Source organism: Harmonia axyridis, chromosome 4 (genome assembly GCF_914767665.1).
Source record: "Harmonia axyridis chromosome 4, icHarAxyr1.1, whole genome shotgun sequence".
Classification (NCBI taxonomy): Eukaryota; Metazoa; Arthropoda; class Insecta; order Coleoptera; family Coccinellidae; genus Harmonia; species Harmonia axyridis.
Genome location: NC_059504.1, coordinates 15,144,150 through 15,158,203, shown reverse-complemented (window position 1 = coordinate 15,158,203; position 14,054 = coordinate 15,144,150). Strand labels below are relative to the sequence as shown.

Genomic DNA, 14,054 nt, shown 5'->3' with positions numbered 1-14,054 from the left:
AACTGCCTAACCATACAGCTGCCGTTTTGCAGACCTCAAAAATACCACAGAAAAAAAAAATTGAATCTAATGGATAAGTGATTGTCAAGGTTGAATGCTATTTCGGAAACAAAAACGAATTTTTCTACAGAAAACGTATTGAAAAGTTTGAAGAGCGTGGAGTACCTATACGTATTACCCTTGAAGGTGACTCTGTTGACGAATTTTTGAGAAAAAATGTGTTTTTTCTGGGTAGACCCGAGACTTATTGAGTGGAGTGTTATTAATGACTACTTTTAAATTTTGAAAATAAAATGATAATTTATTCAGTACCTTACAATTTCCCTTTGGCACTCATTACAAATTGGAACTTCGTCTTTTGATAGTCCATTCTTTTCAGTGTTAGCTTTACTCAGTTTAGCATTCTCTATATTTTTTCTGTTAACGTTGTTAGTCTCACTTTCAATTTTAGTAGGCACTGGTGTTTTACCAGAAAGCTTAGCAGCTTGAGTCACTAACTTCACAGACTCCAATGGCTCATTATTAATGAGTGGAAAATCTGTTTCTAAGAGACCCACTTTAGCAATGCCATTGCCTTGGGAAAGTTTGGGTCTTTCTGCAAAACCGTTAGATTTCTTTTCGAGGATAGTAACTTTAGGCGTTGGCGGACTGAGTTTTTCAGACAGAAAATCATCGATTTTCAAATTATTTACACCAGATAAAATTTCCTGGTTCTGATGTTGAAAATCATTTATCCAAGGAGTTTCTGATATAGACCTAGAAGACCTGTCTTGAGCAAATCTAGGACTATGCCTACCACTCTGCACAGATCCAATAGAAGTGTTCGACGAATTGTCAGAATTCGACAAAGTTGTGGTTAGATTTGTTTTGGGGATTGTTATTGTGATTTGATCATAAGGCTCCGGAAAATTATTGTTCTTGACCTCAATGAAAATCTCAGACTTCTTGGGAAAACTGTCGTTAGTAGGCGAGGGGTTTCTCAAACCATGCTCTAAAAAATCAAGAAAAATCACTCAGCGTTGGTCAAAAATAAAAGGCAAACATGCATATAAAACAAAATTAAATAAAGTAATCAAACATTGCAAAGATAGTTCATAATATAAAAACACTCAAAATCGAACACCAGAATTCAACGTGCTGGTTATTTAGGCTGTTTTCTAAGTGAATTATTGTTCTTTAGATAGGGTGACCCGCAGCGCAGAGTTTTTTTCCGGAAAACAACCATACTGAAAGATATCTTGTGATTGCACACTCGTGGGCATACGAAAACTATTGCAAAACCTGCAAAATGATGTGCCGACCACCGTTGGAAATTCTTCAGTTGGATGCTACCTCATTTAAACAGACAAAGTACACTTACGAATTTGCAATCACAAGACGGCCCAGAATGGTCTGGATTGTTTTATATGGATCACCCTATATATGACATTCACTAAGCAAACACCCTTTGATACTGTGAAATAAAAAACACCAAGGCATCACTACTGCTTCACACGACAACATCCAGCTACCTTATTTGACCATGACATTGACCACAAAGTGGGATCCTCCCTCCAAGTTGTGCTGCATTGAGTACACCTCTTCCCCTCTTGGGGGCCACACCTACAGCTCCAGACTGACGACCGCCTGTTGCACCTACATTGGAAGGGGGAACACTAGGAGTTAATTTTTGGTTCGATTTAGAGGAACCCGGGGCTTCAACATGTTGGGTAGGTTTGGGAGGAATTTTTTTCTCTTCCATATTCGCTTCGGGAATTTCAGGGATATGTTTAGGCTTAGGAAGGGTAGTAGCGTCGAATTTAGGAAAACTAGGAGGTATTTTCTCAGGGGGTTTGACGCATTCCTCTATTTTCTTCGAAGGAACATCTATTCCTACTTTTTGACATACCGTGGTCATTTTAGGAGGAGGAGCGTCTTGGTTAGATCTCAAAAATTTAGATCTAATAGGATTCGGCGCTGTAACATGCAAACCTGATAAGTTATGGACATCTTCTCCAACTTCTCGCACATTCCTGAAACCCTCCTGATTAGAAAACTTCACGTTTTTCTCTATCGTAATTTCTTTCGATTTTTGACTATGTTCGAACTCTTCAGTGACCCTTTTCGTCCTCTGTATCTGAACAGACCCATCAGCAGATTTCTCAATCGATCTGTTCTCCATCTTTCTGGAGTCTTCTTCTCTTTCAGAATGACACTTCTCAGAAACTTTCGTAGTAGACTCAGTACTCCCTGATACATGGGACCTTGTTTGTTCCCTGCTACGATCATCTGACTTTCGGGTTCTTTTTTCTTGTAGTTTGAAACTTTGTTGTTGGCTCTCAGAAACAGCAGATAATTCCTCGGTTCTACTCTCAGTTTGATAACTGACAACTGGTTCACTTTCTCTCATTGTATCGATGTCTGCACCATATTTCAGAACCCGCTGTTCGTTTCTAGAGTCTTTTCCTAGGCTTCTCTCGACTTGAACATCAACTTTTTCTCTATATTGCGGTATAAACGCACTAAGGCTTTCTTTTGCCTCCTCTACTTTGAAATCATGCCTCGTTGGGATATGCTCTTTTTCCAATGGATTTGGTGGGGGTCCTTGAGCAGGAGACTTAGGTCTCAAACTAGAAGTTCTACCTCCCGATAAGTCCGAAGATCTTTGACATTCTGGGGAAGGACTTGGAGATCTAGACATCGCTGGAGATTTGGGATCTAGAAAATTTACAGTAGGAGGGCCGTATTTTTGAGCAACTAAGTTGGCTTGGTAGTGGGGTATCATTGGTGGTGGTTTGTTGATCATACTGGGAGTGAGTGGCCTAGCAATTGGATGATGATGCCTACGATCTGGTACAGGTGTGAAAGAATTTTCCGTTTTTAGGTTTCCGTTTTCAACTTTGATGACAGGGCAAAGTGTTGGAGCTATATTTTGAACAGTTTTGATTTCGCTTCTCTGCTGAGTTGATTGTTCTTTCTCAATATTTTGTAGTTCCGATGTTATGCTTTTCAATTCTTCATGACCTCTAAACTCCTGCAATACACTGCCTGTTGACTGCTCTTGCTGCATTGTTTTTGCTCGTACGGATTTCTGTTGAACTGCTGCTTTCTGCTGGGCTTCTTGTTTCTGTTGCTCTTTCTTCTGTTTGGATTTTTCCATTTTTGCCATCATGATGAGATCAGCCTCAGCGTTTTCCCTCATACTAACTTGATATTGTGGTAAAGAATCCGGTTTATGAAGTGAAACCATCTGGGAAGGTTTTTTGAAGACAATATTGCCGGCAGGTTTCTCTGCTTGTCTGATTTCTTTCTTCTCTGAAGATTGAACTTGCTTCTTAGAACTAACTTCGGTAGAGCTGGTTTCTTCAGTAGTTTCTGTAACCTTTATCTCAGCAGGTGTTCCTGTTTCTACCTTTATGGTAGGAGTCTTTCTATTCTTCTTGTCACGTACTGGAGGAGTTGTCGAAATCTGTATATCAAATTGCGAAACATCAGATTTGTTTTTGAAGGAACACGTGAAACCTTGAAATAAAGGCAATGATTCAGGTGAAGGTGTCAAATCATCTTGGTTCTCAATTTTGACGGTAATCGGAAGAGCTTTAGGTCTCACCTCTTCTACTTTTTTCTGTACAGTCTTGGTGGTTTTAGTTTCAGATTGCTCATCAGATGTTTCAGTTTTAGAATCTTCAATGCTCGTAGTTTGTATTACTGGTTGCTCAGTTTGGTAGATGACTGGAGTAGTTTGAACAGAAGCCTTATAAATCTGCACTGGTGAAGAAATACTTCTATCATCACTTTGGAACGATAAAGGTGTGAAAGGTCGCTCAGGTGCTGTTGTAAGCGCTGATCTCATGGTCAGTTTTTCCTGAGGTTTAGGTAGATCTTCTAGTATTTTCTCAAGATTAGGATCTTTCTTCTTCTTGAACGGTTTTATATTGTCTTTGTCCTCTGCTATATTGATAGGTATGGAAAAAAGATCCTCAGGTGGAAAATAAGGGACTGTTTCTTCTGGTAAGGATATTGGTTCAAGATCAGAGGGTTTTACGGGATTGAAAGGTTCAGTAGGAGCTACTGCCAAGGCAGATCCTAGTGCAGTCGACGGTTTTTTGATTGGAATATCGGAAATACTACTGACTGATTCTATGACTCTTTCTTCTATTTCGGCACTCATTTCAGTTCTTGTAGATGACGCAGCTTTTGTGCAAATGAGGGTTTCAGATTGATCAGGTGATGTTTTGAGAGCTTGAAGCATTTGAGATTCCCATTGTTTTGGGACAGGGTAGTTGATTTTAGACGTATCGGGAATTCGTTGTTCCTCCTTTTTTTCAGAATGAGGATTGACGTTACAAGTTTCTATTTTAAGTTCAGACTCTCCAGACAAATGCACGTATTCTTGGTGAGTTTTTTCAGAAAGCTCTACTTTTTCTTGTCGTACTTTCTGCTGAGACAATTGGGTCTCTTGTTGTGGAGGGGATTTAGGTCTACCCCTCATTACATTTTCTACCAAGATTTGTCGACCCAACGATTCCAAAATCGTTTCTGCGCATTCTGTTGCACTCTTTCGGCGGGAAGAGCTGTGTTCGTCGTATTTCCGAAACTGATAATCCTCCATATTTATCTGTTCCACTTCTGAAGCTAACGAGTCTCTTGAATCCTTTCTCGTTCTTGGTTTTATGACAACCTGAGAAGGAGGGGGATAGAATAGGGGACAAGCTGATGGAATTTCGGGTTCCTCCGATACAGGGGGCCAAACGATATTAGACAGACTATGGACTTAATTGTAGCACACATAACAAGCAAAAAGGGTTAAGGGAAAAACATATAAGAAAAAAAAATGCATTGAATTAAAATGAACAATTGTGCTGAAGCAGTATTGTGGTGAAGTTATATCACGAAAGAGGTGCTTGTGGTATTGTAATACTCTTATCAAGAAAACCCTGTCAATACAATTTTTTCTGAAAAAATCGCTTCTAAAAGCTTCTTCGGAAATAATTTGAATTTTGTTAATTATAATACTAATGTTAGATACGCGCTAAACATGCTAAAATTGATTAATTAAGCTATTTCAGTCCATAATCAGAGAGAATGGTCTAGGGGAATGGTTGAAATTTTTTTCATCTGAAAAGAATATACGAGGTCAGTCAGTAATCGAAGAGTTTTCTTGATAATAGTGCATTGTGTACATTTTGGTATAGCCAAAAATTGTAGTTTATTACAATGAACCACTGTAACTTTCGCTGTGCTGAAAGCGTCAATTTCATCCTAGTATTATACCTTTAAATAAGTTTCCAGTTTGACGAACTGGTTTGGTGGAATATCTTCCTGAGGAAAATACAGAAAAATTCAGTATGCTCTGTTCGAGTTTTGTAGGAATGGTGTTCATCTGTTTGGAAGAACACTGGCAGCATGAAGAATCATTCAATATCATAAAATTGTAAGAAAAATATAATTTTTAAAAACAAATATCGACTCTACTTTGCACATTCCGGTCATAAAACGTAAAAAGTATGTTAATCTTCATAAAGAAAATTTTGGGAAACATTAAAGCCGTTCACAACTCTCGTATTAGACTCAATATTTCTTCAGGGCTGTCAGTATTCCAGTAATGGAAAATGATACTAAATTTCAGTTGAAAAAAATACATACCTGTGCTAGCTATTGGACTGTAAGAAGGAGTCGAGATAGGTGCAACTGGAGACAATGGTGGTCCTGTCCTAGGCAAAGAATTGAAATTGGATGAAGGTGAAAGAGGTCCTTGAACACTAGAGAATGGTTTTGGACCAGACAGTGGTGACTGAAAAATTAATCAATTAGGTAAGATTTAATTTCTGAGATATAGTCTAACCGAAAGTTTCAACATTCGTGATAGTAGACTTGTACCTTTATTCTTTATATAAGCTATTACAGTTTTTTCTTGTTACCACCAAGATTCAAAAGATGCGTGTCCATATAACGGAAAATGGGGTTGTGAGTTGTTTCGCGTGTTGAGAAAAAAACTGAGCAAGCAAAGCAATGCTCCATCAACAACATAGTGGTCGAAGAAACACTGACGTTGCTGATCGTAGGCAAAGGAATTTGGCTCTAATGAAGAAGTGAATGCGGTTTGGAAGGTATTTCGAAAGCAAAGACTTATCTTTCTTCAGAAAAGGTATTGAAGTTAGAAGTGCCTTGGAGTTCATGTCACAATCTTGATGGTGACTATGTTCACGAATAGAGTCAAATTTTTAATAACAAATGTGTCTTTACTGGTTAGGCCAGTGACTGGTTGAGTAAACTGTTACAAAATGATTATGTAGCGACAGGGTCTCTATTTTTGGGTGATAAAACAGATTGCTGTATCCTTCCGTCACAATGTCTTGTGTGTCTTGGGTTTACCATTTGAAACTCTAAAATTGCACAGTCTACAATATATTCGAATATCATATCTTGAACATTCTTGAAACTTTCGGTCAACATCTAGTTCATTTATACAGCAGGTATCACTTAACTAAAACGATTAGTTCTCCAAGCATGAAAAAAATCTTGAACTCACCTTCTTTACGTATTCACTGAAAGGCTTTGGAGTTCTATTGTTAATATTGCTAACTCTAACAGGTGTTACTGGTTCTTTGGTTATATTCAAATTATTAGTTTGTTTCATATCATCAATCTCATCATTATCTAGCTAAAATAGTTAAAGAAGGCAGATTAAAAAACGATCGCAAGTGAAAACTTAGTATAAAAACAAGAAGCCATCAATTACCTGGTAACTATTGATCTTTGGTGAAAGAGGTGCTGAAGTTGGAAAAGGGTGGCTGGCTAAAGCTGCTGAAATCGCGTTCACTGGAGCTTTTCCGCCTCTGAAATCAAAGTTATGTAAAGTATTTTCTTTCGAAGGTCTTTACATTTTTTATGTTAACAGTGGACATAATATTCTACTGAGGTAGTAGTAACCACACACAAATTTTTCATCAGAGAACCATTTTGACAACTTTAAAAGCTGAAAATATGAACACATAAATTTACTGAAATATCTACCGAAGGGTCTCAAACTACCACCACTACTATTTTATATTCTGGTTCTCACCAAAAACATCGCAAGAATCTAGGGAAAGAAGATGGGAATTAGTGATCTTAAATTTCTGGAGTTTATATGCCTCAAGGAACACCCCCCTAGACAATGTGTTCCAAAGCCTCGGTGTAAGTAGGATGAACGAATCTTTAAAAAGACATGTTCTTCAGGTCTCTAAAGTGACCACGAAGGAGTATGAAGAACTCTATGGGGTAATCTGGTAATATCGAAGGCATTGCCAGAGGGGGAACGATTGCTTATATTTCAGAAGAGCAACGCCCATGGAAATTTCTTATAAAGTAGAGTCAGATAGCTTTAGATAGTACTTTTCTACGGTGTTCCAGAGGAGTGTCAGTTTGTAAGCGAGGCATCACCAACGAAACGAATTGCTCTTTTTTGAACAGAATCGAATAGTTTTAGGATGTATTTAGGGGCAGGACTGCAAACATCAGAATGGTACTCCAGGACAGATAGCATTTGTATTTAATAGGTCATAAGCAGCCAACTCGGAGTGAAATAGCTCCTGGAACGTACATAACACCAAGTTTTGGGATCTGCTTTCAGCATTTGATATCAAGTGTCTTTCCCCATTATAGCTTAGCACTATTATCAAAGGAGGCAAATTTCAAAATATTTCGGACGCCATCAACATATTTTCTGTGAAAAGGCATATGAATTTCGTTTATTACAAAAGATCTTGGCTTGTTCGTTTTATTGTAGGTCATTTGGATCAAAAGTTCACCCTTTTTTGACCTAAAACTCATTAAGAACTCATTGTTTAGGATTCTCAGTGTGAAAAAAAAAGCAAGTCGAAATGGTGATGGCGGTATTGTAAAGCCATCTCGAGGTAGTGGGCTCCCTCATTTCTGGGAGAGTAAGTTCCTCTAAGTCGCTATCTCTGTCGATAATATGAATATATCCATAATTCTTCCAGAAAACAGTCAGATATATTTCATGAATTGTCGAACTATAATTATTATGAACATAAAATAACAAAAAAGCTGAAGTTGGAGCTAGTTCTTCTGCCATATAATTTAGACAAGGATTTGGTAGAGGTAGCAGACAATAACTTATGTAATATAACAAAAATGAAGAATTAATATACAATTCCATAGCAACCAATCATTCCAACAATTGTGATTTCTATCAAATTTCGTTTTTATTCATCACTACAAGAAAAATAAAAAGTTTGTGGGAATTGTAATAATTTATAAATAGCATTATGAACAATCGAAGAAAAAATTATATATTCAAATCGGCAGCAAAGTAGATTGACTGCCTCACCCTATCAGCCGCGGTAGTCAATCTACTACTTTACTGCCTAGTAAAACAAATAACTATTACTCACGGTGGTACGGTAATAGGCACCAAATTGGGAGCTGGAGCGTTGTTCCTAGCAGCTAGTTTTGCATGAATGTCGCAATAGAGTTTATTATTGATGTTGTAGTATCTGAAAAAAGAATCCATTAACATTTATTTCTCCTCTTAGATTTGCTCCACTTACCCAACGTTTTTGAGGGAACTTCCACAAGTAGAGCACTTGAAACATTCAACATGAAGATTTTTGTCCTTGATCCTCACGAAGACTCCCCTAAAATATCATAAATAGAATTAAAAATTATCTAAGGGCTGATAAAATAACATTTTATATGCTACATCGACTTCTATCTCTACTTAAGCGTTGCTGTGTAAGCGTTGTATAAAAAAAGGTGTCAAATAGTAGCTATAGTGTATGACATCGAGAAATAACCAAGCCATCCATGTGGTATGCAGAGATTGTACTCATGACTTTCCAATTATCGTTATTCTTGAACCACCACTCCAGCGAGGACAGCTACATATAATTTGTACAGTAAAAACTGATTTTTGGACTGAAATTTATCGAATATCAAAATAATCCCAACACCTGAATATAATTTGTGATTGTTGAGAAAGATCCGAAATTATCCATTTCGCGGCGCGTACAACATTTGGGCCTCTCTTACGCCTCATTATGGCGTATTTTGCATTTATGGATTTGAATCTGAAATGAGAATTTAATCGATATTTTAAATGAAAGAGTATTTTATTTATGTTTACTTTCGTAAATGGATAATACTTTAGCTTTTGTACTTACAATAATCCCATCATTGGATCACCCTGTACAAGGTATCCGGATTATTTTGAAATTTCATACAAAAGCCAAAAATTAAATTTTTATATCGCCAACAAGGTATGGTGGTTCAGAAATCGTAACAGCCATCTTTTTACCGTGCAGACAACGAAAAAAACGATCCAACAATGTGGAGTTGGACTTACACAATGACCCTGTCACAAAATGTGCAAATTGTCACTTGATCGTCATTACTTTCGTTCCTAGGAGACAAAGTACTTGTACTTTGTCGGCTGTTGGATCGACTGTAGTGATCGTGGTTATTGTAGTGAAGCGTGTCGATCCATGGCGATCTGGATCTACCGCCAATTGCGTGACTGTGCGAAGCGTAATAAGGCGATGTGACTGCAGATCAAAAAAAAATTGTAAAAAATTTGTTCCTTCGAAAAAAAAAGGAACCTTCGGATCTTGGGAAAAAATCTGCACCGTCATCTCATAGTTCCTGGTGTTGCATGCCTATATGTGAACGGTTCATTGATTTCTATGCTACTATAGTGATACTAGTGATATTATAATCACAGGGCGGGCAACGAAAAACATTTTTTTTTTTGTGCTTGATATTTTAGAGCTGATTTTAACTATATTTGGGACGCTGAATCTGTACATGGAATCCGTTTTTCTCTATCAGCTCTACTTTCTCAGATACATAAACTTATCTACCAATGTGGGTTTTATTCAGAATATTCATTTATAAGAGTTCTAATTATCATATATTCATTAATGTAGGTACAATGGTCATATTGTCAGTCTGTAATTGGTAAATCCCAGGTTAATCTATAAATAGTGGAACCATTGCCTATCAGGTACCTGAACTGACTCTTTTAATTCCCTAAGTCGGGTAAGTAAGGGAAAAAATCATACTTTCTCTGTTACATATAAAGTTGGGATTAATAAAGCAATTTGTAAATGCTCTTGATAAGAATGGGTCACGTTTTGCAGATTTAGGGGTAAAAATGTATCAGTTGAGCACAGAAAAACTCAAAGTAAGGATTTTTGACGGCCCACAAATAAGACAATTAATTTAGGATCCTGCCTTCATAAATTCAATGAATCAAGTTGAACGAAAAGCTTGGACATCATTTGTTGCAGTTGTAGAAAATTTTCTAGGCAAACATAAAGCTCAAAACTATGTTGAAATGGTTAACAAGATGCTCAATAGTTTCAAATCCTTAGGGTGCTGGTTACACAGCCACTTAGACCGTTTTACAGAAAATTTAGGAGACATGAGTGAGGAACAAGGAGAAAGATTTCACCAAGATATTAAAGTTATGGAGGACCGCTACCAAGGAAGAAGGGACATGCACATGATGGCAGATTATAAATATATAAATAAATTCTCAAGTCCATTTTTTTTGAACTGACAATAGTAATGGTTATAACTTGAAATATAGACAAGTTTTAAATGAAGAATTATAAACGTCGCAAACCTAAGAAAATAGATCTTATAGACGAACTCTGAGAGCTATTAAGGATTCTGCACCCAATTAGGAACCAGGAACAGTTAAAAAGTCTAGCACACCAAAATGTCCGTTGGCCTGACTTATTATCCAAGATTCGTAGTTCTTCACGATCATGATTCTTAGTCGCCGTATACTTCTGATATTATTGCATTGATCTGCCCTAGTTATCTAACCCATTAAGCTCCAAAGGCTTCTCGCAAACAAACTCGAAATGATATAATAGGATTTATTCACTTCCCCTGAATTCAAATACAGTCCATTGCAAATATTGATCAATGCATCTCGTTAGGATATAATAAAGTCACTGAACTGATATGCAATTGAATACAGCCCTAATTCAATTTCTAAGCGATATCAACCTTTCCAACACGTTCATAACAGGTTTACAAGTCATCAACGAAAATATCAATTCGCAAAAGTCTTATTCACGGGTATTGTCTGTACAATATGATGCATCATTACAAAGCTGATCTCATTACGATGATTCATATATGTCCTCAAAATATGAGTTTATTTCGGTTGTGACTTATGACCATTCCATGCAAATATCTTTGCTGTAGGTGAAAGCCACTAGTAAGGAAATTCCATACTAGTAAGGACGGGTATAAGCCGAATATCGATGCATGCAATTTTGCTTTAATATAGACAAGAAAATTATTTCCTTGATAGAAAAAAATTGGATATAGTTTCATAAGAAAAAATCTTGATTGAACTAAAATAGACATTTGTTGATTTCATTCAATTATTCAATTGAAAAAATTTAAAGAGCATATTATAGAATCAAAGAAATCAATGTGCCGCCATGAAGGTAAGATTAGATAATTCTAAACTTTAAAGAGAACTTTCAACCCTTATCATACTTACACAATTAGCCTCTCACAGTCTGCACAAACATTCTGACCTGGTGGAAGCTGTGGTGACGGAGGCTGTGGTTTATTTTCTGGAGCAATTACGTGTCTGAGACCAGCTACAGCAACTGGAGAGGGCGCTGAATCTACCCCTGCGGAAGGCCTATGGTGTTCTTTCGGCAGATATTAATTGTAAATGAAGGGAATAAAGACATATTCATAAAAGGTATCAGGAATTATAGACAAGATTTACTGAGTATTCAACCGAAAAGCGAGAAAAATTCCTATGAAATAAATTATAAATAGTGAAATAAACAGGGTACAAAATTCAAGACAAGATAAAGAAGAGAACTGAGTAAAGTATCAGAATAAAAGATATATATTTGTGTAGAGAACCAACAAAAACGATTTAGTTTCGATAATATTATTAAGAATGGGGAAGAAGTTCGAGAGAACAGAGTAAAGGATCATTGAAGAGAAGATTATAAATATTTTCGTGCTACAAAAAGCAACAAACATGAATCGTTTCGATTATATCGAAAAAAATGAAAAAAAGATACAGAATTGTAGACAATCATGCTCAAATAAAGGCAGAAGATCCAATTAACAAAGTCTAGAAGAATTTATATTCGTGACAGAAAACCAACAAATACGATTTCGATTCGATAATATTGAAATGGAAAAAAAGGACAGAAGATGAAGAAGAATCATTTCGAAAAAATTTGTATTCATGCTTGGAATACAATGAATCCGATTTCGTTTTTGCATTATTGAGACATGCAAAGCAATGAAAAATACTTAGTATGCTATGCATCAAATAATCCTGGAATCCTGCATAAAATGAACTCAGCTTTCAATATTCACGCAAATTGGTATCGAAATGAATAGATTCATCGAAATATATGTATTATGATGGAAGAGGGTATCTTTTCACCATTCGGAATGTACAATTCATATGATTTTTATGACATTAAATCTTGTCCAGTCATAATCACTTGCAATGTTGAGCTATTAAAACACAAAAGGTTTACCAACCTCATTGTCATGTTTTCGAATAGAGGATAATATAGAGGATCAAATTAACAACTTCAGAATGTCAATAATGATGATTAAAACATAAAATAATTGGAATAAGGATATTATTTGAGGAATGAATAGGTGAAACTAGAGAGAGTGTTTTTTTTTTAAAACTGTAAATGACTGAAATCGATACTAACCTATGTGATCTGGTGATCTTGGACTATTTTCTTCTTCTTTCAAAAGGCTCAGTACAGCGCTCTTGCTGGCATCGTAATTTTTTTCGTTTTTCTTGAAGTTTACCCTGAAAAGAAAAAAAAAAGATTTTTATCGTAAGTAGCGCATTTCAGATTTTCATTGGAAGATAAAATCCACAGTTCTGTCGACAGGTGACCGGTACGTGAGAAGACAAGTAAATTCTACATATAATTTTTTCTATTCAACTAAATATATCAGATCGTTTCGACACTTTTTTTTTAATAATTTTTTTTCAAGATTTCTTTTCTGTTTTCATTCAAGGCCATAACGATAATTGCACAATTGAAGAATCCTCAAATGCCCTATAAAATGTTATTGTTCAATACAATTATCAAGAATTGCCAATATCTCATAATTAAAGTACCCAAAAGACTTCTCGTGAACCATACCATCAACTATTTCAATATCGAATTCTGAGAAGATTGCTTTAATTGAAAGTTAATTGAGCAATATTCATATTTTTTCCGAGTAATTTGAAAATATGACAGGCAGAAATCACATTCAATTCAGTACGTCGATTATTCGCAATTGAAATGAATGAAATCCTTGTCTTCATTCCACTTAACATTCAATAATGTCAGCATATTTATTACGATATCATGGCTCTTCATTGACAGATAAAAAGGTTAACTTTTTATATCGACTATGGAACCAGCAACGGTTCTCAATTACTCACAGGTAGCTATCTTACGTCTATCTCATTCTTAATAAATCATATTCTTTTAACCTGTAAAATACTGTATAAAATGAATGGTTTTCTAATAAAAAGTTTCATTTTAAATAACCGGCTATCTGAGAAGTTGCCACTTTTGAAACTGTCATATTTTGACATTTGACAAGTGAAAACTACGTCATTTCTAAAGATGGAACTATGCATACTTCAACAACGCATTGAAATTGTTAAAATTTGCCATAAAAATGGTGAAAATTTCGCAATCACAGTTCATAAAACTAAAGCAGTTTTGGCTCGTTATGAAGCATCTTTTCGGCCGGCAATAGTGAAAATGGGGAGAAAATTTGAATTGATGGGACATGTTAGTGATGTGAAGAATCGAAGCCGTGTGTGTAACTCAAGAACAACTGAAAATATTGCTGCTGTATAGTATTGACGAAAACCCAGGTTTGTGGATTCCTTGTCGATCTTGGGAATTAGGCATTTTTCATAAATACTTGAGTCTTAACGTTTATTTTCAACAAGACAGAAGCAACGCACTAATAGTAATTTGGCGAGTTTTTGGCAAAAGTTTCCTGGCCGTGTTATTTATTGAAGGGGTGTCAACAGTTGGCCA

The 14,054-nt window shown here is 36.1% G+C and overlaps 1 protein-coding gene across 4 annotated transcripts in view; it reads right to left on the bottom strand.

Annotated features, from left to right (window-relative positions):
- Positions 1-14,054, bottom strand: part of LOC123678073 (PDZ and LIM domain protein Zasp-like) — a 60,143-nt gene that overhangs the window by 5,132 nt on the left and 40,957 nt on the right. Inside the window, exons 5-12 of one of the 4 annotated variants that reach the window (XM_045614856.1) lie at positions 12,708-12,811; positions 9,329-9,527; positions 8,535-8,621; positions 8,379-8,480; positions 6,722-6,818; positions 6,512-6,643; positions 5,626-5,773; positions 1,512-4,752 (exon numbers count right to left, since the gene is read on the bottom strand). In XM_045614856.1, coding sequence (XP_045470812.1) covers positions 1,512-4,752; positions 5,626-5,773; positions 6,512-6,643; positions 6,722-6,818; positions 8,379-8,480; positions 8,535-8,621; positions 9,329-9,527; positions 12,708-12,811 — 4,110 coding nt within the window. Of the gene's footprint in view, positions 1-1,511; positions 4,753-5,625; positions 5,774-6,511; positions 6,644-6,721; positions 6,819-8,378; positions 8,481-8,534; positions 8,622-9,328; positions 9,528-11,506; positions 11,664-12,707; positions 12,812-14,054 lie in introns of all 4 variants that reach the window. The other 3 variants (XM_045614857.1, XM_045614859.1, XM_045614860.1) reach the window with 3 other exon arrangements.